Source organism: Miniopterus natalensis, chromosome 11 (genome assembly GCF_054644295.1).
Source record: "Miniopterus natalensis isolate mMinNat1 chromosome 11, mMinNat1.hap1, whole genome shotgun sequence".
NCBI classification, from domain to species: Eukaryota; Metazoa; Chordata; class Mammalia; order Chiroptera; family Miniopteridae; genus Miniopterus; species Miniopterus natalensis.
The window spans coordinates 25,903,419-25,926,660 of record NC_142091.1 but is presented as its reverse complement, the minus strand read 5'-3'; the positions used below and the strand labels follow the sequence as shown (position 1 = coordinate 25,926,660).

The window sequence follows — 23,242 nt, the reverse complement described above, 5'->3', positions numbered from 1 at the left end:
GCAGAGATCCTTGGTATTTGGGGTGTGTTCAGCATGGACAGTGGCAGCTGGATTAGCTGTGCTGAGGCCACCTCCCACCTGCAGTGTGAAGAGTCAGCTGTTTGCCTACGGTGGCCTCGGGGTGCAACTGGCAGAATGGAGCAGCCACAGCCCACATGCCTGCTGCTTGCCATCCTTATAAGAGCCACGGTGCTGAGGCCAGTGGAAGGGCATGTTGGAACTGTGCGCAGAGGAAGGAGGATGTGGCCACATGCACTATTCGGGGCAAGCATTTAGGTGAGAGGGTCCTGGGTAGGGGCACAGAGCCCGGACCAGGTTGACTCCACTTTACTGAATCTTTCAGTGCCTGTTTCTAATCTGTAGTGTGGGGACAATCATTCCCCCTTCTCCCAGGACTGACCAGAGGACAAATGTGTTAATATTTATGAAGCACTTAGAAGAGGGCCTGCACAGAGTAAACACTAAGTGTCTGATAAATAAGAGAAGAACAGCCCGGCCGGCATGGCTCAGCGGTTGAGCATCGACCTATGAACCAGGAGGTCGAGGTTCGATTCCCGGTCAGGGCACCTGCCGGGTTGGGGGCTCGATCCCCAGTAGGGGGCGTGTGCAGGAGGCAGCCCATCAATGACTCTCTCATCATTGATGTTTCTCTCTCTACCACTCCCCTCCTCTCTCTGAAGTCAATAAAAACGTGTTTTTTTTTTTAAATAGAACAGAAACTAGGGACCACCCAGCCCCTCCTTCCTCCCATCTCCTTCATCAGGTAGGATAGAGCAGGTTTGTGAGAGGGAGCTGGAGATGTGGAAGTATAACAAGATAGCAGAAGATGTAGCTGCACTCAATAAATCTGGGCCTCGAGACTTAGAGAGCTGAAAGAAGTTGCCGTCGTGCCCCACACCTGGTGGCAGTGTTTAAGCAATTGAGGAAAACAGGAAAGGTGTGCGAAGACTGAAGACAGTCGAAGATGGTCCCGATTACCAAAGGAGGGAAAAGCTTGATGCTAGAAGCACAGCTACGAGCTTGATTTTGATCCAAAGCCACGCTGGGGAGGGGATTCTCAACAGATGGTTAACAGATGCTTCTGCATAGACTGTAGGGATAGGGAAAAGAGCACGAGCTCTGACGCCAGAGTGACTTGGGAGCAACCCCGCGTTCTGTCGCTTACTGGCTGAGTGGCAAAAGTTACTTAACTCCGGAGTCTCACTGTCTGCAGCTGAAGAACAAAAATGGCAGTGCCTACAGGGTTCCTGCGAAGGATAGTGACAATGTAAGTGATCACGCTGAGGACTGGGCAAAGCATCCCAGTGAAACCAGTATCACAAAAGAGGCAGAACACATGGTTTAGGACACAGCAGCAAACTTTTCTTTAGAAGGCCAAATACAGGGTGTCCCCCAAAAAATGTATACATACTTTAACAGCTGATTCTATTACATTTTGAAAATGAAATGTATTTTAATAAACACTGCCTTTATAATTATTCAAAAGATGTATATACATTTTTGGGGGGACACCTTGTATTTTAGGCTTTGTGGCCTACGCAACTGCTGCTTCAACTGCTCAACTATGCCTTTACAGCAGCAACACAGCCTTAGATAGTATGTTCATAGATAAGGTGAATGGCATGGCTGCATCCCAATAAGACTTTACTTACAAAAACAAGTGACCAGATTTGGTTGTAGTTTGCTGATCCCTGGTTCAGAGCCAAATTGCCAGGATTAAAAGAAGGCTCTGCCACTTACGAGCAGTGTGACCTTGGGAAAGTTTGTAAGTTCAGTTTCTTTATCTGTGAAATGTGAGTAATAATGGTAACTATCGCGTGAGATTATTTTAACAACAAAGGAATTATAGAAACAATTGAAGGAGCATGAGCTGGCCTCTCACAGTGCCTCGTTGACACAGAGTAGGCTTTTGACACCCGCTACCTGTCATAACTATGATTAACCCAACAATCTAAAACAGGGAGTCAAAATCTCCAGGAAGGTGGAATTTAGTAAGGACACACATAAAACTCTGCAGTTTGGCCCCCAAAAGGAAACCACACACTTATAATTTATTGCTTTTCACAGGAAAAAGACCCAAGTGGCTTGATTCATTCATATCGCAGAGCTGTGTGACAGGGCTGCCATCCAAAATAAGTAGAGTCATGGACTGAATAAATACACAGGCGATTATCTGTAGGTCTACAGAGGTAGCTGGCACAGATCTGAGAGAGTTTAATATGCTATTGTTTTGTCCTGACATTGTGTTCTAAAAAGGAAGCTGGTGTATAAGAAAACACCTGAAAGAGGTAAGCAGTATAAATAATAGCAATTCATTATATATAAGGAATGACCTGAGAGATGATTATATGCATTAGAGTTTTTCAGTCTTGGGTGAGGATCTCAAATATACTTAAGGATTTTATGAGTATGGCGATGTTAAAATATAGCCCCCTAAATTACTTAACTCTCCTGTCATAGAGGTGGGGCTTATGAGCCCTGTCCTTGAGTCTGAACTCTGAGACTATTAGTGAGTAGCACATGAATCAAGCGAGGCTGTGCCAGTTTCTGGGCTAAACCTTAAGAAATTAGCACCTGCTACTTTCTGTACTTTTGGCCTTTTGCTCTTAGGACCCAGCCGCTATGCTTTGAGGACGTCTAGGCCACACAGAGGCCACTTGGAAGTATTGGGGCTGTTGACCTCAGCTCCATCTAAGGTCCCAGCCAGTGGCCACCATCAACAGGCAGGCATAGTCGATGGCTACAGGCCCCGTTACCTATGACTGCGATTTCATGAGAAACTCCAAGTAAGAACAGCCTCATTCAACCTCTAGAACCAATAAAATGGAAAGACAATAAAAAGATTATAGTTCTTTTAAGCCACTTTTGGATTACACCACAGTAGGTAATTGAGACAATGTGAAAGAGGAATTTGACTTTTTCTATATAGTTACAGAGAGTAAAATAGTCTACCAAACTACAGGCAGTCTAAGCTAGATATAAGCAGGTAGATTCCGGATCAATATTAAGAAGAGCTTTGTAAAACTTCAGCCTATCAGTTAATAAATGAGCTGTTTGATAAGGCATTGAGCTGCTCTTGAAAATATCTAAACTGTGGCCTGGTGATCACAGATCTGGAATATTATAGAGGATTTGAGGCATGGGGAGGGGTGAATTTTGTAGGAATCCATGTCTATTTGTTTGTTGGTTTATCTCCCAATTTGCCTCAAAAAGAGTTTTGAAATTAGAAGGCACTGGATGAATATTTCATTAACTTATTTATCAAATATTTATTGAATGCTTACTACATCCACTGTTGTAAATGCTAGGGATACATCTGCGAACAAAACAGATGAAAATCTATGCTTTATGGAACTCATATTCTAATAGAGGCAGACATGCAATAAATGAGCATATAAGTGAAATATATAATATATATACAAATATATGTGTGTATATGTTTATGTCAAGGACAAATAAAGAACAGTGGGAGGAGATATGTAATCCCTGAAGAAAGGTTTACAACTTTAAATATAGTGGCTGGTAAATATTTATTTTTGATAAATTAATGTTTGAGGAGAATTATGGAATTGAATTGAACTCTCCATCTTAGAAATAATTGAATATATTCTCAGATACTCTTGTAATCCCTAGGACAAGGCAGTGGACAAGTCACAAAGTCTCAATTCTAAGGCAACTTACACATTATATTCTACTGTAGGGAGAGACAATAAAAATAAATACATGGGCAATTTCAATGAGTGAGAAGTGTGGCCTTCCTTCCCCCAGATACCATAGCTTAAGAATTCTCAATGTTCATCCATTTTTGATCCTATAAAGCTCTTTCATCTTCCAGGGATAGACTTAAAATCATGTCCCTCTTTGTAATTTTGTCATAATCCATTGGGCCATGTTGATTACCTTCTGGCTCTGCCTGGTATTTATGGACCACAAGGGCACCATAGAAAATTGAAAGGGATTGTGTTATTCTTTCAGTGATACTGAACTATTTGTGATTTCTTTTATTAGCTGCAAACAACTAAAGATATTAATCTTCTAGGCTTTTGATTAATTGCCAAACCATGATTATTGATCGATGATAAGAACAGAAAATTTAAGTTAGAAAAGCTTGGTATTTTCTTGTCAGATTGTGGCAGAGCAAGAAGACAATGGATAGTTTCTAAACAATGGCTACTTCCTTGCATCATTAATGAAGAATGATGCAGAGGAAGAGATAATAGGGACTTATCGCAGTTAGTTTTGCTTCTGTCCCCAGTGCTGCTGCTACTTCCATATAGGCTAATTCCTCATGATGGGCTGAAGCCAATGGCAGTATTAAATATGAAGTCTAAGAATCTGATGGAAACATCAATGATCAATATTCCAGGTACAAGCATGGCTGGACACATGCATGGGTCTAGAAAAATGTTGACCTTAAACAAATAGACTGCCAGATATTTCTCCAGCAAAATGGGTTTATTTGAAAACAACAAGGAATTGTAATCTGGGACATGTGGTCTAAATGTGAACCACACACAAGTCCAAAGAAACAAAGGAGAGGAATGCTCTTTTATAGACTTGGGAGGTGCTGTGGTAAAGGAAGAGTCTATTGAAGGAAACTGAAGGTTCAAAGTATATATATGTGACTTTTCATTGGCTGAGTTATTTATGGTAGCCTTCCATTGGCTGAGCTGTACTGGGCCAGGAGGAATCTTTTCTTTCTCCTGCTGAGGTAGTCATGTGGTATCACTTCCTGTTGAAGATGCAAGGTGCATATCTCTTCCTATTGGGATCAGTAGTATAGTATGTGTTGAGTGACACATGTGTGAAAGTTGTCTCTTTCTAGCATCCCAACTCCATTTTAAATGAGCTTTATGTTTATTAATTTTCACAGAAATAATAGTGGATATGAAGACTTTGAGCTTAGCAACGACGTAGTTCAGTTCAACAAACATTTATTAAGAGTGCACCAGATTCCAGGAAAAAGATGCAAAAAACAAGCCCCCTGCCTTTGAGTGGCTTAAAGTGAACTGAAGGAGCCAAACATATGAATAAATCATTTCAAGAGATTGTAGATAAGTGGCCAACACAGTTTTGGAATTGGCTAGAAATCATTATGTGTAATCTTGGGATTAGCAGTGCTCTCAGTGATTTAAGTTGCATATAAACCCCAGAGTGCATGGTTGAAATTTTGTCTATCTCTACCTGACCCCCATTCATAGAATAATAGAGCGAGAAGTGCTTGGAAAATAATATATTGAAACAAAGACCCTTTAGAATCTGAATGTGCTCTCCATTTACTATCATAGGGAAGAGTTTTGGGTAAATTAACTCTTTATTTTGTTCAACAACACTTATTTGGCACTTAGAGCTTTACCAGCTGCCAAAACATAACAATGAGTAAGAGACAGACCCTGATCTCAAGTTACTCAAGGTCTGAAATGATTGAGTGAAGAGCACTGAGCAAACAGACACTTCAAAACGGAAGATGGTAATTACTGTCCTGGAGCTATGCACACAGTAGAGTGGGAACCTGATGATGGTGCCTACCTCACTGTGCAGGAGGCAGGAATGGTTTTGCAGAAGGGCTGTTTGAATGGAAGCTTCTAGAATGAGTCAGGTGTATTCTCGACAGAAGGCATTCCATGGAGACAAACAGCTGTGCAATGGGATGGAGGTGCAAGAGCATGGTATACTCAGGACCTCCCAGGTTCACTGTGTAACTGAGCATAGAGGGAGGGAAAGGAGCAGATAGTGATAATCTGGCGATCATCAAGGCCAGCCAGTTCCTTGTCCTTGAGGAGCCCCTGAAGAATTGTATGCAGGTCAGATTTTTGAGGAAGAATTAACACTTCACAACAAAGGTGAAGGCTAGAGGCAGGGAGACCAGGAGACTAATGTGGTAGCCCAAGCAAGATGCAAATGAGGCCTGTCCATAGGGCAGTGTGGCAGAGGAGATTGTCATAGGGGCTGCACATGAGAGATACCCAGAGGCCTCCAAGTTTGGTTGGATGTGGATAGTTAGACAGAGCATTGGTTCTAGATGGATGCCCAGGATTCTGGTGTGGACCAGTGTGAGAGTAGATGGGGTCATCATTCCCTGAGACAGTGAAAATAGGAAAAGGAAGAAGTTTAAGGATAATGATTTCAGTCTGTGATTTGGGGGTGTTGGGGTGCATGTGAGAGGGCCAGAGAGTAGATTCCTAGTAAATAATTGAACATGTTGGTTTGGAGATGGAAAACGCGGTTTAGGCACAAGAGTGCACATTGGGGAATTATCAGCATATGGGTGGCAATTGAAGCCATGGGTAAGAAGATGGAAGAGTTATAGGCCAAAGGCGGGAAAGGCAGCTTGTAATAATGTTATGAAGGGCGTTGAATGATCTATGAAGGTTTTATACGGTGAGACTGCTTTGGCTAAAAAGGTTGTCCAAGTAGAAGCTGAATTATAGTCTAATTCATTAAATAAGCATGTGTGGCGCATGTTCTGTGTGGTTTGACACAGGGGTGAGAGCAGTGAACAAAAAAAGCAAAGTCTGCCCTGGCCAGTTTGGCTCAGTGGTTAGAGCACTGGCCCATGGACTGAAGGGTCCCAGGTTTGATTCTGGCCAAGGGCACATACCTTGGTTGCAGGCTCCGCCCTGGTCAGGGCACTTGCAGTAGGCAACCAATCGATGTGTCTCTCTCACATCGATATTTCTCTTTCTCTCTCTCTCTCTCTCTCTCTCCCCCCGCTTCACTCTCTCTGAAAAGCAATGGAAAAAATATCCTCAAATGAGGATTTAAAAAAAGGCAAAGTCTGTTTTGCTCTTATTAGCTTAGGTTGGAGAATCATGTATGTAGTTAATATCCACAACAGCAAGTACTGCAAAAGAAAAGTACTTAGGGCTATTTAACAGTACATAATTTGGGAGGGGATTAGAAGAGGGGGCTAGCACTTGGCCTGTGGGGTCAGAGGAGACATCTCTGAGGAAGTTATATTTCAGGTGGACCTAAAGGATAAGTAGGTAAGACCCAGGTGAAGGGATGGGGATAGCCCTCCAAGGAGAGAAGACATCATGTGCAAACCCCTGAGATGGTTGAGTGTATTCAGGGCCTGATGGATGCCTGTGTAGCCTGAGGGAGCAAGAGAGCTGGGTGCTTGAGATGAGGTGGTGATGGAGGTAACTCAACTCCCATAGCACACCTGGGAGGGGAGATGCTTCATGAACCTATGCAGTTGCCACCCTTCCCTGTTGCACACACCTTGAGGACCTGGATTGTCAATCCATGTTTACTCCAAAGGAAAACATTATTACAATAGCAGGATCCTCAAGTGAGCAGTGAGCCACAGTCAAGAGAGTCGCTCTTTTCCTTGGCAGCCACCTGCCCTAAATCAGCACCAGAGCTCCATCTCAGAGCTCACCATGGGGCATTTAGTGACAAGCAGTGAGGAGGTGATTCTGTGCTTGGTGAAGACTGAGAGTTGTCTGGATTCGGAAAGTGGCTGTTGAAGCAGAAAAGAAAGACAGAGGAGTTGAACAGCCAAGAAATCAATGTGTTTTGGTCAACACAGCTCACCTGGGAGTATAACATTTTAGTTTGGCAGCAGCAGAACGTGCCTCTTTGGAACTCAGCATGTCCAGGAATTAGCTCAAGAGTCAAAATCCAGCCTTGGCACATATTGGCCTTGATGTGTTTCTTTTGTGAAACATAACAAACCAATGGGGAAAATAACTTTGGAAGGAAACTTGATTGATTTTTCAAAGAAAGAAAGAACTTGTCTGAAAATTTACCATAAATCTATGAAAGCCATCCTCCTAGGCAGCTTGTAAAAGAAACTAAATTAGATAGCTTTGCCAAATTTTTGGCCTTTTTTTCCCGTTATTCCTGTCAAGTTGGTTTATTAGGTGAAAAACTGGATGGCCAGGTGCTGTAATTCACTGTTGTTTTTCTTCTATTGATGACAAATGCATCTTCATGTGCCTTCCAGTCTCCAAATACATAGTTTGAGGTAATAAGCTGTCCAGGCTTTGTGGTAAAGCAGAATTGCCAAAAATTCAATACTTGGCTTTAGCACTTGGTAACAGTGAGACCTCTGTGCCTCTCTTTTATTATCTGTAAAATGGGAATAAATAAGCCTGCTCCACTTACTGAAGAGGGCGTTTCAGAAAGTGAAACTCATGGAAGAGTGCTTTATATACTGTGTCACCATCCACATGTTAAGTATTAATATGATAGCAATTCTCATCACTGTGACTCAGAGATATGGGAAGGGGTGTCCATTCCCCTCCCATTTTCCAGAGGGGGGGGGAGTTGTTTTGTGACTGTCAAAACATATTTTAAATGTCACATGTACCATCAGAATTGCAAAGTATATTTCAGTTTCCTTTTTGTTCATTAACAATGTAAAAATCACAAATTTTTCATGAAGATGGAAAAGAAAATGAATAGTGAAAAAATCTGAATGGTGATAGCATTGTCCAAGGATTAGAAGGAACAGCAGGGGTTAACATATGATAATTGTATTGTCTTTTGTGCCTGTTGAGGGGAGCATAGTTTAGGCCCACTGAGTCTGCCTGAGCAGGCGCATTCTGTAAAGCGGTCCTGTTTCTTCTCCCTCTTCGCCCCATAATCTGAGCCCCTCGCCTCCCTCCTAGCCTTTCAGCGATGATGTGTGTGGCTGGATGTGGGGCGTTCCCGTGCGTCTGTGGCTGAACTCTGAAGTTATGCATTTGACATGAGCTACAGGAATAGGAAAAGTGGAGATGTTCTCGGGCACCCTTTTGTGGGGTGGCATGAAGAGGAATAGCAAGAAAAGATTTTCTTCTTTCTGATTGTCAAATGCTTTCTCTTTCAAATCTCAGGTGACAGTGACAGATGGCGGTTCCTCTCCAAAACAGTCAACCATTTGGGTGGTGGTTCAGGTTCTGGATGAAAATGACAACAAGCCTCAGTTCCCAGAGAAGGTCTACCAGATCAAGCTACCGGAGCGTGACCGGAAGAAGAGGGGGGAACCCATTTACAGGGCTTTCGCGTTTGATAGAGATGAGGGCCCCAACGCAGAAATCTCCTACAGTGTAGTGGATGGGAATGATGATGGAAAGTTCTTTATTGACCCTAAAACTGGCATGGTTTCATCCAGAAAGCAATTTACAGCAGGGAGTTATGACATCCTAACGGTAAGATTTTTCTGAACCTCAATAACATTAATGGGGGGAGGGAATCACTTTCTTATTCGTGTATATTCCTTTGAACAAAACATCTTTAGAGTAAAAGGTACAGCCACGTAGCAGTGGAAGGCTACCTCTGTTTCAGTGATATTCTTAAATAATACCATTTCCTTTGCAAATGGTAGACCTCCCCCATTCCCAGTCCACAGCCTGCTCCATCACATACTCAGCATACTTCCTGCAACCCTAAATCATTTCAAGGTACTGAGAATAGATGCAAACTAAGGGTAGGAGAATAGCAGAGTGACATATCCCACCTGCTATTCGGCATCACTCAATGTGTCTCCCAGAATTCACAAAGAAAACAACTCTTGTAATTGCTGACAATGTGATAGAACATGAATTGAACTGTGTGAATTGTGAGACACAAATCACAGCTATGCTTAGTCTCTAAAAAGTGAAAAAAACCTTAAGTAAAAAGTGACTAAATTTTTCAGTGTTGGCAAATTAAAAATAAAAACAACCATAAGCACCATCTCAAAGAGACAAACTCCCATGTCTAAGGTACCAGCCTGCTACCTCCACCCCTAACCACATTAGACCTGCAGTGCCTATGCCAGAAAGGGGACTGGTCATCCTACAAATGATGAGCACTTTCCAGGCTCCCTAAAAAGAGTTAATGCCATATGCCATCCTTCTCTTAGTTCTCAACAGTCTCTGCTATATACAGTCAACTCTTTACTATTTTAAAAGATGGTCTGAGTTTCTTAATTTCTCTTTTCACTCCTGTGGTCTGGACTTGGGTCCTTTCCCTGCTCAGTAATACATCCAGAACAGTGGGCAAAGGAAAGAAGATAATAAAAGACTAGCTCTGTTTCTACCATTAAAAGCTCTGATGTAATAAGTGCTACTGCAGCTGTGTGAGAGTAGCCAATGGGAATCTATGAGGACTGGATGGACTGCAGTGGATACTGTTGGTGCCCCACCCAGATTCCCTTTACCAGCTGGTGCAGCTATGCCTGAACTGCTGTGGCTGAATGTTGGCTGCTGAGGGCTCATAGCTGCTCCCTTCTTCAGAGAGTTATGCTTGACTGACCTTCTGGGTTCCACATTCCCACCCCAGCCCGGCAGCCCACAGCCAATGACTGACCCACATCCGATGCGAAAATCCAACCCCCTAGCCTCCAGGTGGATCCAACTCTATGGTGCAGTTAATGACTCCAAGCTCCCTGTGGGATCAGGATGAGATCAGACTGTAGCTGAGACCACATCGTTGCTTAACATCTTCCCCTGTCCATCCAGCTTTCTTCACTTCCTTTCTTCTAAGAACACTTCCCCGCCCCCAAAAGCATCATTTGTACTCAAATCCCTGTTTCAGACTCTGCTCCTAGGAAACCTGACCTAAGACATCTACTTCCAGGGTCCTCCATCTCACAGGAATTTTCCAGGGCAAAGTGATCATCCATGAACATAGAGCATTAGGGAGTTATGAGTTGCCACTGTTTTTAAAGGCTATAACTATTGGCCATGCATCTATAAATGTTATTTTAATCTACTATTTGTAAATCCTTTATTTTTATTTTCTCTCAGTGGTGTCAGCCTATTGGAATTAACTGCTCACCGCACACACACCCCCAATTTAAGTCCAGGACACCATTGCAGTTAACGCTGCACATATGCTTTCCTCAGCTTTTCTATCAGACCATACAAAAGGATCATTAACACCCTCTCTCCCACTCCCCTGCCCTCAGGAGCCCATGCTTGCACCAAGAGAGCTCTTCACCATTCAGCTGACATAACTGAAGGGCCTCTGAGGTGGTTAGAGCAAGGCTGTTGCCTTTGCCACACCTGCCCCCATCGCTTACCTGGGATTCTGTGCGAGTGGAATCCTTCTCCAGGGGAAAGCAGAAGAAAGGAGCTGCAAAACATGACCATTCACGCACGCGCACGCACACACGAACACGCACAGTTTTGTGCACACACACTTTATTCGCACCCAAGCAGAGATTCACAGTGTACTGTATTTCCTTTCAAGCATCACCCTCAGAGGTATAAAGAATCAAATGAGCTATTTCTACTCATGTAACTATCATTCATGAACATAAAATGCTAAAAACCGTAAGTGCAACATTTGTTTTTCAAGTTTTTCACATCTGTAAAGTTGGCTGTGGTCCAAATCATCTTCTGGCAAATGTGGCACGGGACCCCCACACGACCAAGTTGTTTGCCCCCAACTCCTGAGCTCATTCTCCCCAGATCTCCACTCTTTCTTCCCTTTGCTGACACTGTGATGAGTATGGTCGCTCAGCTCGACAATGTATGAGTGACAGATCCACACTTCCACAAGGGTCCGAGCTCTCAGACATCTTTCTGTGTTCTCTCCGTGTGTGAGTAGATAAAGGCGGTGGACAATGGGCGCCCACAGAAATCCTCCACGGCCCGCCTCCACATTGAATGGATTAAGAAACCACCCCCTTCACCTATACCGCTAACCTTCGATGAGCCATTTTATAACTTCACAGTCATGGAAAGCGATAGAGTCACCGAGATTGTGGGGGTGGTGTCTGTGCAGCCAGCTAACACCCCTCTGTGGTTTGACATAGTTGGTAAGTCTGAGTCCTCCAGAGCTGTATGGGGCAATGTGGTCATTTGCTGTTTGGAGCAACTAGCAAAAAAACAAACAAACAAACCAAAAACAACAACAAAAACCACTAATGATCAGTGCTCAGATTAAAACATGTATAGTGCTGGAATGCAAAAGAGCCAGTAAAATGAATAGTAGACCTGTGCTTTCGTTCCGACTCTGTAGCCAAGCTGAACAGAAAGTGCTCTCTGGCTGGATTTTCCATAGTACGTTATTTACTGCAATCTTAATGTCTTTCCGTGTGTCATTTAAATTCTATTGTCACACTTGGCTAATCTCATTTCTAAATGTATTGATGGTACTAGACTTGCTGTCCTTCATTTCTCTCTTTTTCTTCACCTTTTTTCTGCATTCTGTTCTTTTTTTTTTTCTGCTCCCGACTGCCCTGCTTCAAGGTGGCAAGCATGCTCGAGAGATGTTCTATATTCTACAGACAGCTTGTGGGCAGAACTGTTCAACAGAAGGTACCCTTAGTGCAAACACATTTGCTAAAATACAGCTATCCAATCTGCCTTTTACAGTTTTTTTAAGCGAATTAAATTACATCTTTCATAACTGCCTGTGACAGGCTGAAGTGCAGCCCACAGACTTCATACATGCCTCTAACAGCTATTGCATTACTCGTATCCAGTGACTCTTTTGTTTGAGGTTGGATGGGGTTTGGATTTAGGGTGGGGGTTGTTTTGATTTATTTTTTCATTTTTTTTCTTTGTTTTTGAGGTAGTGCGGGCTTTTGGTTGTTTTCTTTTCATCTTTTTTGTAGGTTGGTTTATTTACCTGGGCCTTTTCCAGTTGAGAAGTAAATTAAAACATATCCCAACGAGTCTGTTTTGTAGCCGTAATGCCATTCCTAGACCAAAACACCCCACCAGGAAGAGTTTCCTGGCTGCTCTCCACAAAAGGAAGGGCAGGAAGTGGAACTGAGATATATAGCCAGTGAGAGCTTCCCTCAAGAGCTGAATAGAAAAAGCAGATGGAAGCATGCAGGATAGACCTTGGGAGCCAACCTTTGAATTCCTTGAAAGCAAGCAAGCACGCACGCCAGGCTGCAAAAGGAGAGGGCAAAACAGCATTACTGCCCTCAACAGACCTGCAGGGAGAGGCGGTGGAAAGGAAATAAGTGCCGAGGACCAAGAAACATAACATGCTGTTGCTAAGAGGAGAGAAGGGAGAGCATGTGCCAGCCCTGGATCTGCCTCTGGTTGAGCTGGAGCTGACTTCCCACGGTTCTCCGTGGGAGGCGGGGATTCCAGATTGCTGGTCTGGGGGAATCATTTCCTTCCACATGTCATTGCCTGGAAAGGATGGGCAGGAACCTGCTTCTCTTCCCAGGAATGGTTGGATCTGGGAAAATCATTTAGAACATTCCACATCTGTTTTAATGGGGCACAGAAAAAGAATGCCCCATAATCCCCAATCAAACCTCAGTAGAGGGTCCTCTGAACTCCCAGAAAGAAAAGGCTTGTTTTCTACATATTTCATTTTATGGAGTGATGGTAGAAAGTCTTTGTTTTACTTATTTGGCATTAATCACAGCGCCGTGTACATGACCATCCTCATTCCAAGCTTTCAACTCCTTCATCTCCACTTAATGCATTTGAAATGCAAGCTCCTCTGATCCATGAAAGGTGTCTCCATGTCTGTCTCTTCTCAGGAATTTTCAGCTCATTAAGCTATTATCTGATGCAGCTTCCTCTTTCTTGGTGAAACAAAGGGTTGCATATATGCATCGCCTGGTTGTCTGTGCTATCAGCTTTGGTGATTCCTTCACCATCATCCCCAGTTGGAGTCCCAGCAAGTGCATTTCAGTGTCAACATGTGTCACTGGTGCCGGGCCTCAAAGGGCATGTGTGATAGTGACTTCTTTTAAATAACCCAAAGGAGAGTACAGTCAAAACCCAGTAGGCAACAGGGCTCCTGGGGTGCTGTCCTGAGCTGTGGGAGGACCTACCCTCTCTCATCAGCCACCAGTTTATCTCCCTTCTTCCCTGACAGTCCAGTTTGCAAGCACCTCAACAACCTGACAACACTGCTTTCTGTCCCTTGTGTGACCCATGCATGCAACCTTCTGTTCCTCAGCCCATCCCACCACCTTCCCCACCCACTCTCAGAAATCCTGCAAGCACACCTTTCGCTGATGCTCAGTCTAACCAGCCAAGTTAGCCAAGTTGGTTTTGCAATTCCTCAACATTCCCGCATGTGTATGTATGTGATTGTGTGTAGGTAAGCATGCCTAGTAGTGCTGCATGTTACCTTACTTGCATGTTTTTATCTCAGCATTATTAGTGCTGTTGTGTTTTCATTCGTGTTTATCCTGTCTCCGTTCTTAAACCTTAAGGTCAAGGCCGTTGTCTCTCCATTCTTTCCTTCTGTGGCAGTCCACTGAGGGTGTGTGGAATAAACAGTGGTGACCAATGGAGATGGCCCAGGTAGCCAATTAACCCTGTGAAGCTGCCTGAGGCCAACTCTGAGTCAGTGTGACCTTCCATTGTATTCCCAGCCATATCAACCACCCCACATTTGACAAAATGAGAATGCACCAAGATCAGAGGGGAAGTTTGCAAATGAGAGCCCTCCCTAGAGGGCTCCCTAGAAGGAGGCCCTTTAGGCTGCTCCAAATATATGTCTGGGGATCACTATCAAAATCATGGTATCAGTTTTCTGTTTCTCCATCTTTGTATTTCTAAGTGCTATACTCTTCCTATAGAATCCTCTTGGTGTCAGTGTACTGAGTAGCTCTTTTAATGAAGACCACAGGATTGTCCCTCTGGGGATCTGGAGACATCTAGCCAAGCTTCTCCTACCAACCGAACCTACTCAGCCGGAGGCCCAAACAGAACATGATTTTATTTCCACCCCCACATCTAGCCAACAACATCTTGAAACACCAACTCTGTATTTCACTGCAAAAGTAAGATTTTTTCCCCAGGTGCTGGTTGCTTTCAGTATAGATATGGCCCCTCTTCCACCAAATCTCCCTTTTGAAAATCCTTTCTCACCTAACAGAGTCTTTTTTTTTTTTTCTCAGTCTGCTGACATCTTTCCCTTTCTCTACAAACCTATTGTTTTCTTTATCATATTCAGATGTTTCGTCCTCACTTTCGAGATTTCTTACCTATTTATCCTTAGCCATTGAAACTTTCTTCTCTCTTCCCTTCCTCCTTACCTAAGCATCTTCCTAGGCCAAGCTAACAGTAGAAGGGAGAGAGAGGGAAGAGTGCTTCTCAAGGGTTAAGACGCGTATCGGTGCACTATAATTGAATGCTAAGAATAGATGCGAGGCCTACACCGTCAGCATGCACCTGAAATGAGGTCTCGGGTTAAAGTGTAGGTCTTGCCTAGGTAAACACTCTATGACTCTTCCAAGGGAGGTCAAGGCTCGTTTCCATTATAAACCTAGTACATTCAGACACTTGTACTGACACTAGGGTTACAGAGACTATAACATCCTGGCCTAGCACTTACAGCTTACAAATGCTGTAACTGATGAATTCTCATTAAGTGAGCACAAATAGTGTTTCAGCATGCTTTTCCCCCTGAGAGTACTCTCCTCATTTCCATAGTTACAATCTACCCGAATTTTGTTTAACTGCATCTCTTTCCTCCCACCATGATATGAATTCACAAAAATGGTATGGCCAGCATGCTTTTGTTCCCAAGCCCGGACTTCCTGCACCAAGGATCTGTCAGTCACTTCCTTGTGCCTCCAAAGAGACCACTGCTCACAAGATGCTATACAGTTAGACTCTCCTTAGCTTCCAGAAACAGAAGCCCAACTTGTAACCTAGTTAAGAAAGCTGTTATTAAAAGGAAACATAATAAATTTCAGCTGTTCTGTGTTTAAACAGCCCAACGCACAGCATGTTCCTTCTGTGTGTTAAAAGGGGAAAAAAATGAAGGGAACAAAATTAACCCATAATCCTTTGTGTCTTTATCACGCATCTTCACACTTCCCAGGAGACTCTAATTTCAACCCAGTAGCTCTGTGATTTACATACTCTCTAATGTGCACACACTGTGGTTCACCGTTCAGTCCCCATACCTTTATCCCAATGGCAAATATTTGTATTGTAAAGGCCACCATTATTACACACTTCGAATAATTCCTCTTCACCCACAGCTTGATGGGGGATGTTGCCACCCACTTTTCTAGCTTCAGGCCTGACTTAGGCTAGAAAAAGTGTTTCTTGTAGATAGTAAACAATGACAATATTTTTGTTTATTTGCCTCACCCAATGTGTAGAGAGGAGAAAGGCTGTTCTTTGAAAATAATTCTCTGATGGTGTGAGCTACTACATAGGTTCAACTCTAGCAGAAATACCTTTCTGTATTGCAGTAGATAAAGACTGCCTGGATGCTTACTGTCCTCGGTTTCTGCAGACTGTGGGTTCTTAGATACTTCTGTCTCAAGCTAACACCTGCCTTCTTGAAGCTTGTCCCCAATGGAGCCCTCTCTTATTAGGGTTGGATCAAGCAGACAAGTTAAACTCTTTGGTAGCACTAGCAACAGCTCTGTTCTCTGACAAGAGCTTGGACATCCCTGGGTCTTCTCTAACCAAATGGCCATATTTCTTTATCACAAAACTCTTACCCACCCCTCCTGAAAGAAGCCATGTCTGTGCACCATTTCTAATATAGCTATCTCTCCGTCAAGGTGACGCTTGCTCAGTCATTCAATTGGCATCAAATACTTCATTTCTCCTATTCTGCACTCTGCCCCTAATTTGATCCCAAACAGGCATCTCTTTCCTCCAAAGCAACAAGACAGGCCAGGGAGCACACCTGAAGAGATTTTAGGAAAATGGTAAAAAGCCTCAACAGTACTTTCTAAATTCATTGTTTTAAGAAAATGAATTTTACATAAGATTCTAGAAGGGATTTTCCTTCCTACCACTGTTTCCTGACCTCCACCCTGCATCTCCTGCCTTCCATGTAAACACCCTTTTCAGCCCCGTGCTGTGCTTGCTTCTTTCCAAGGCAGAAAATTATTCACGATCAAACCGTAACTGGTGTTTAGCATTTTTCCTTAAGTCCCGTGTACACGCGGAACTTGAATGAACAGCTTGTGAACGACTCCCTTAATTCATTGAGATGCAGCAGCTCAGTGTTTTGGAAGCTTCTCAAATAACACTTCCCCCTTGGTGACTACTAGCTTGGTTGATATTTTTACAATTGCACCGAGAGGGAATAGAATCATAGGCTCAGGGAGGGACCCAGAAGCTTCTCTAAAAGGGAAGCAGTGGGACAGTCACCACTGGGGCTCATCATGGAGAGATGGCGAAGCTTCGTGCCCTTCCTTAGAGAAAAACTTGTCTAAATTGTGACCGAACTCCCTGCTGCCCAGCACATTCAAGCAGTAGCTGCTGGCTCAAAGGATTTTCATTCTTGCCCCGTTTTAAAAAGATTTTTAGGACATTCCAACTTGCTCTGTTTAACTTTAGAATCCAACAGAGATCCAAGATGCCTCCTCTGCTCTTTGTTTACCCTATTATACCTGTCTTGATGGAAAACAGTCACAGAGAGTTGTCCCCGACATGAATTATCTGTTATGTGGGCTGTTCACAACCTCGCTTTTAACCATCTCTGCCGCACACCCCTGCAGCAACGCTCGGGCTGTGACTTTTGCGGTCCCCTCTTTGTTGAAACTCAGACCCGCTCGGCGGTGCCCCCTCCCGCACCTTTTGTTGAGCTCCCGCTGCTGCAGCAGCCCACTCGGCTTTGCATGTTGCGTTACTGGCTCTGAGGAAGCACATCTTGTCTAAGCGGAATGCTGCTAGTGAAAGTGGACTCCTTCCACTTGATCTCCTCACCCCAGATGAATTGGACATGGTTTGCTATGAAATGAAATCACCTTTCAGGCTAAAAGGGAGCCTGAAAAATGAGCCCTGGGGGAGAGAGACGGAGTCCTTTATGAGATGGGAATGCATAAGTGGTAGGTTATTAAATTGTGTGAGGGTTGATGGTGAACTGCTGGTCTAGATTCTGTGTCCCCTGTCAGAAATTCATGTTAAAACACGGGGAAGATTTTGGGAACCTTGCTTTACATGAAATCTTGGTTTAAGCGGGAGCAAATGCCCTGGGGGTGATCATCAATGGCTGTTAGCCATGTTGATGGGCTGAGAAAGACTTCACAGGCTGTCTCAAGCGCTCCTTGATCTATTTTTTGTCTGTCTCCCCAATCCCTTTAGAGATTTCTGTTCTAGAGTATTTAAAATAGTAAAGGTGAAAGAAGGAGATACACACACACTCACACAGAGGAAGACAGAGAACTATAAAAAATCACAGCCCTAAAAGTAGAAATATTATTTGATATGAAAAATAACTAATGATAAAGCACACAATCTCCATGCCATATGTAAAATATGTCCATTTTATGCCACTAAGCGCATGAAATGATGATGTATTTCTGCACAGGGCCCCGAGGAAAACGTGAGTCTCAGGCAGGTGAAGGAGAACATATAGGATTGCCCCATTTAAACAGTAACTGAAACCGGCATCTTTGCATGTGCTCTGAATCAGTGTCTTATAATTTGCATAATTTCTATTTTGCCTTAATCTACAAATTTTCATCTTCTAAAATAATTGATGTTGAAAGGTGACCTCTTTTCCCACCCTCACCTCCCCAAGGAAAAACAATCAGTGTCCTCAGATTTAAAAAAGTGTAGTCGTTTCCCCTTGTCCTCGGGGGATATGTTCCAAGACCCCCGTGGAAACCTGAAACTGGATAATATCATACCCTACATATACTGTTTTTTCCTATACGTGCATACCTATGATGAAGTTTAATTCATAAATTAGGCACAGTAAGAGGTTCACAACAATAATTAATAATAAAAATAAGACAGTTATAACAATATACTGTACTAAAAGTTATGTGAAGGTGGCCTTTCTCTCTCCAGTAATTTTTCTTTTTCAGCGTAAACCTGATCCTGAACCTGTGTAACCTCCCCTTTCTTGCAGTAAATGGCATGGTGTCCCTCGTTTCAGTTTCAGGGGTCCTTTGCTGACATCTGCATTTGCTCAGTACTTCCTGGCACAAAATGAAGCCATCACTCAGAACACAATTTCTGTTCATGTCGTCTCTCCACAAATTTAATGCCTTTTCCATCTTAACTAAGCACTCACCATTGATTGTGACCGTGACTTTTACAGTTTGAGGTACAACAGCAAAACTAGCACAAATTTATTTTTCCTTCTTCACGAATATCACAGATAGAAAATTCACTCTTATCATGGATCTTAGCAGGCTCCGCATAAGATAATTTTTTCCTTCCTTAAGAACTTTTACCTTTCTGCTTAAATGAATCACCTTTTGCTTTCTCTTTGGCATATCCGACTTGCCAGCATCACTTTGGGCCCATTATTAAGTCAAATAAGGGTTGCTTGAATGCAAGTTAGAGATAACCAAGCTGGCTACTAAGTGACTAAGGGGCGGGAGACATAAAACTTATATAAACAGGACAAAGGAATGGCTCAGGCGGGGGGCAAGACAGAGCTAGACAGCTCAGGATTTAATCACACTAAGAAGGACAAGCAATTTAAAATTTATGAATTTCCACTTACTCTTCAGACCACGGTTGAAAGTTAAATCAGAGATAAGGGGGAGCGACTGTAAATATCTTGATTAAGACAACATTCTAAAACTGATTTTAAATGTGACTTAAAATATGATTTTATACCCACCAGAAACATCTTGAGAAGTTGCATTCTCATCTTCTTTTCTACACAGGTCCGAGGAGAGTTTATGTTCTTTCTTTGCAAGTTTCTGTGGCAAAGTTTTTTCAGAAGGTACCGCTTGATAGCAAGTGATTTTCCTTTGCTCATTAAGATGGTTACTCCAGACACTTGGATCAGCTTTGCGTTTTACTTCACGTGATTATCAACATAAACATTCCCCTTGAAGAAGACGTGGTGACCTAAGACTTGCTTCCCCTTTTTCAGCCTAGATTTTCTTTTCTTTCTCCTTACCCTGTTCTTCAAAAGATTTTTTTTGGTATTAACATTTAGTTATCAGTAAATCAGTTAAAGATATTAATTGGAAGATGAGTCTCTTTTCAGATGAAATTCTTGAAAAATATATCATCTCCAAGCAATTCTGTGGTACCCCTGTATCTCCATAACTTTAATTAAATGTCAAGGGCAATTATGTTCGCTCTGGCAATTAAATAATCTTAAGTGTATTTGACAGCTGCAAGCAGTAAGTATTTGAAATATGTAGGACCAGGCTTTTTGTAATTAACCATATTACAGTAGTCCCCCCCTTATCCATGATTTCGCTTTCTGTGGTTTCAGTTACCTGCAGTCAACCTCGCTCTGCAAATACCTGTCACTCACCTCACTTAGGCATTGCATCATCTCACAGCATTACCAGAAGGGTGAGCGCAGTGCAAGATATTTTGAGAGAGACCACAGTCACATAACTTTTATTGCAAAATGTGTATTGTTAGAATTATTCTATTTTATTATTAGTCGGTGTCGTTAAGCTCTAACTGTGCCTAATTTATAAATTAAACTTTATTATGGGTATGTATGTGTAGGAAAAATCATAGTGTATGCAGAGTTCAGTACCATCCTGGGTTTCAGGCATCTAGTTAAGGAGTTCCCCTTATTCCCTGTGGATAAGGGGGGCAGAGAGGTTACTGTATTTATTTTATGTCACCGTTGGTCAAATTCTAGTAATTCAAGTAAAATTCTCCTTTCCCTGAACTCATCTGCTCATTTGTGATTGTAATATCGTAGAAATTTCATATAGTCATGTTCATTGATCAACAGAATGAAATGAAAAGAATGTAGACTGTACAAGAAGCCAAGATTTTTTTTCTAAAACAGGAAATTCAGTAAATGCATTGCTCTGTGTGCTTTGGTTAAATAAAATTACTGCCCAGGAACAAAAGTGACATCATGAAATTTCAGACAAAAATAAATAGAGCTTGGAACATATACTGGTATTTAATTTATATTGTTTCAGCATGTAAATGGTATAAACCATTATCTTCTCTTTGCCTTAAAAATAAATCTTTCATTTTGGAATGATCATAAACCACACTTTGGTTCACAGAGATGGAAAACATCTATAATAACTTTATAAAGCCTGTGTTGTCTTAAGCACATCATTTACAGATTGGGATTATACCTGGTCCAGGAGGGAAAAAGTAAAGTTTTCTAAATTTTATATTAATTGTTTAATTGTTTTATAAGTTGATTTTCATTTTATAAATCCCCCATAGACTTTCTACTTTGGAGGGAGAAAAATAATTCACATTGTCAAAATGGCATAAATACATTTCTATAAATGTTCTAACTTGCAGATATAAAATTTTAATATGAAATTTATTTATTTTTTGCTTTTTCTTATTTTCCAGAATTTATCATTTCATTTTTGACATGAAATTGAGGGACTCAGAACTCTAGTAACCAAATGTTTACCATCAACCCTGGAATAGATTGAAGAGTGTCTACGCATTTTTGTTAATCATAACTGGACTATTTGTTTACTTAGAATTTAATCTACTTTTCAAAAGCAAAAAAATTAACAAATTCCTAGCACAGAAGCCATGAGGGGTTGATGGGCCTTTAGCTTTCTAAATATTCTATGGAGTCAGTTTATGCTTCACTACTCTAGCATTACTGCTCAGGTTTTCTTTGCAATACATTATTTTTGGGTGACATTTGTTATGTACTCTAGAGGCTGTGTTTTAAAATGTGAATTAAGTTAGTAATAAATACGTCCCATTTAATGTGTACAAAATTGAAACATAAGGATTCCTGTCAAAAAAAATATTACATAAGAGCTCCCTTTAAAGCTATGTGCTTCAATACATGTAATAACTTGTCAGGTATGCTAATTTGATGTTGTTTTTGTGAAATCATCAGGGGGGAATTTTGACAGCTCTTTTGACGCAGAGAAGGGTGTCGGGACCATTGTCATTGCAAAACCTTTGGATGCAGAGCAGAGGTCCATTTATAATATGACTGTGGAAGTCACCGATGGGACAAATGTTGCTGTCACTCAGGTAAGACGTCAAATTGCTAAATAGTGGAATTGCCAAAAGGTCAGCTCAAGTCTGAGTTGTAAGCAATTACAAAGTGTATTGGACATAGTAAATTAGATCCATGGATTTCTAGTGTTTAAAAAGAATCATTTGAGAAAACAACCTAGAAAAAAGATTCTGTCAAGGGTATTGTATAACTCAGCTGCTTCTTTCAAGAAATCGTGATTGTTCATGTATGGGAGAGTGAGACGTGTTTGTTTCCTGATCATTTACTGTAGATTTATCTCTTTGACAACAAAGTCAGCTTTCCTCGAATTTACAAAGAGGAGAGCGCCTCTATTGTCTGAGTTAATACACCGTGATATTCTGCACCCCATTTGTTAGTCACAGTAAGTTAGAGCTAGAAAATACCTAAGAGCCCAAATTCATTTTACAAGCTACAGTCAGGTGAGTGATATAGCTGAGGTCACACGGCGTTAATAAAAACAAGGCCTGAGACCTAGGTGCCCCGGCTCCCATCTCCCGTGTCGCCGTGTGCCGGGGCCTGGCTCTGGCTGCGCTGTGGGACCCCCCGATCCGGGAGCGCGGCGCAGACCGCTGAGGCCTGGGCCCCGCGCCCACAGCCTAGGGGCCCCCACGCAGCCCGGGCCAGGGCCCTCCTGCCCGCTGCTCGGGCGCCGTGGAAGGGCACTGAGGCAGAGGAGGGGAATGTCCGGGTGAGGCGAGCACGGTGCTGGTATCACGTGGGCAGATTCACCCTAGGGACAAGAAGATGTTTTGTTTTGTATTTTGGCATCAGAGAGACCTGCTGCGCCCAGATGTCCTCGGAGTCCTCCCCAACGCAGGTTTCAGGTGGTGAAGATGAAATGTTTGTCAACCCTGAAGGCAGCCGCTGTTGGTTTACTTAAGATATGATGCCAGCCTCTGTAACTGCGCGGCCTGAACGAGGCGAGGAATGTTTCGTGCTTGTCTGTGCAGCTGCCTCTTAGCGTGAAGTGGTTTCAACATTGTGCTGACACTCCTTTGACTCTAATCATAGTCATAGAATGGTGGAAATTTTAAGAAACAATAAAGATTAGTATTGTACAGCCCTTTTACTTTTCATGTAAATAAGCTGAAACCCAGAAAGGGAGTGACATGCACTGGACAAGGCAGCCAGCGTGTGACTCCTCCTGGTCCTTGTCTCGGATGACTCTGTGACCCTGTTGGCCTGAGACAGTCCCATTCACCCCTGCTGCACTGATATAACTGTGTGTCATTAACTTAAAATTGCTCCAGTTGGGACAATAAATTATATAGTCACCCTACCTAAATCTGTACTGTTTCAGAGTATTTTCAAGACACCAGAAAAGGACACCGTGGTTGACATCCTACAGGGGTCATACAATCTAAAACAAAGCCCCCAGCCTGATATAAAATAACCCACTTGCAGCATTGCTAAGTCTTTAGTGCTAATTCACTTTAAATGAGAATTT

At 42.5% G+C, this 23,242-nt stretch overlaps 1 protein-coding gene across 1 annotated transcript in view; it reads left to right on the top strand.

Annotated features, from left to right (window-relative positions):
- The window catches only part of FAT3 (FAT atypical cadherin 3), a 607,947-nt gene that overhangs the window by 475,790 nt on the left and 108,915 nt on the right, over positions 1-23,242 (top strand). Inside the window, exons 5-7 of the mRNA XM_087821612.1 lie at positions 8,826-9,140; positions 11,527-11,737; positions 21,649-21,788. Of these exons, the coding sequence (XP_087677738.1) occupies positions 8,826-9,140; positions 11,527-11,737; positions 21,649-21,788 (666 nt within the window). The remainder of the gene's footprint in view (positions 1-8,825; positions 9,141-11,526; positions 11,738-21,648; positions 21,789-23,242) is intronic.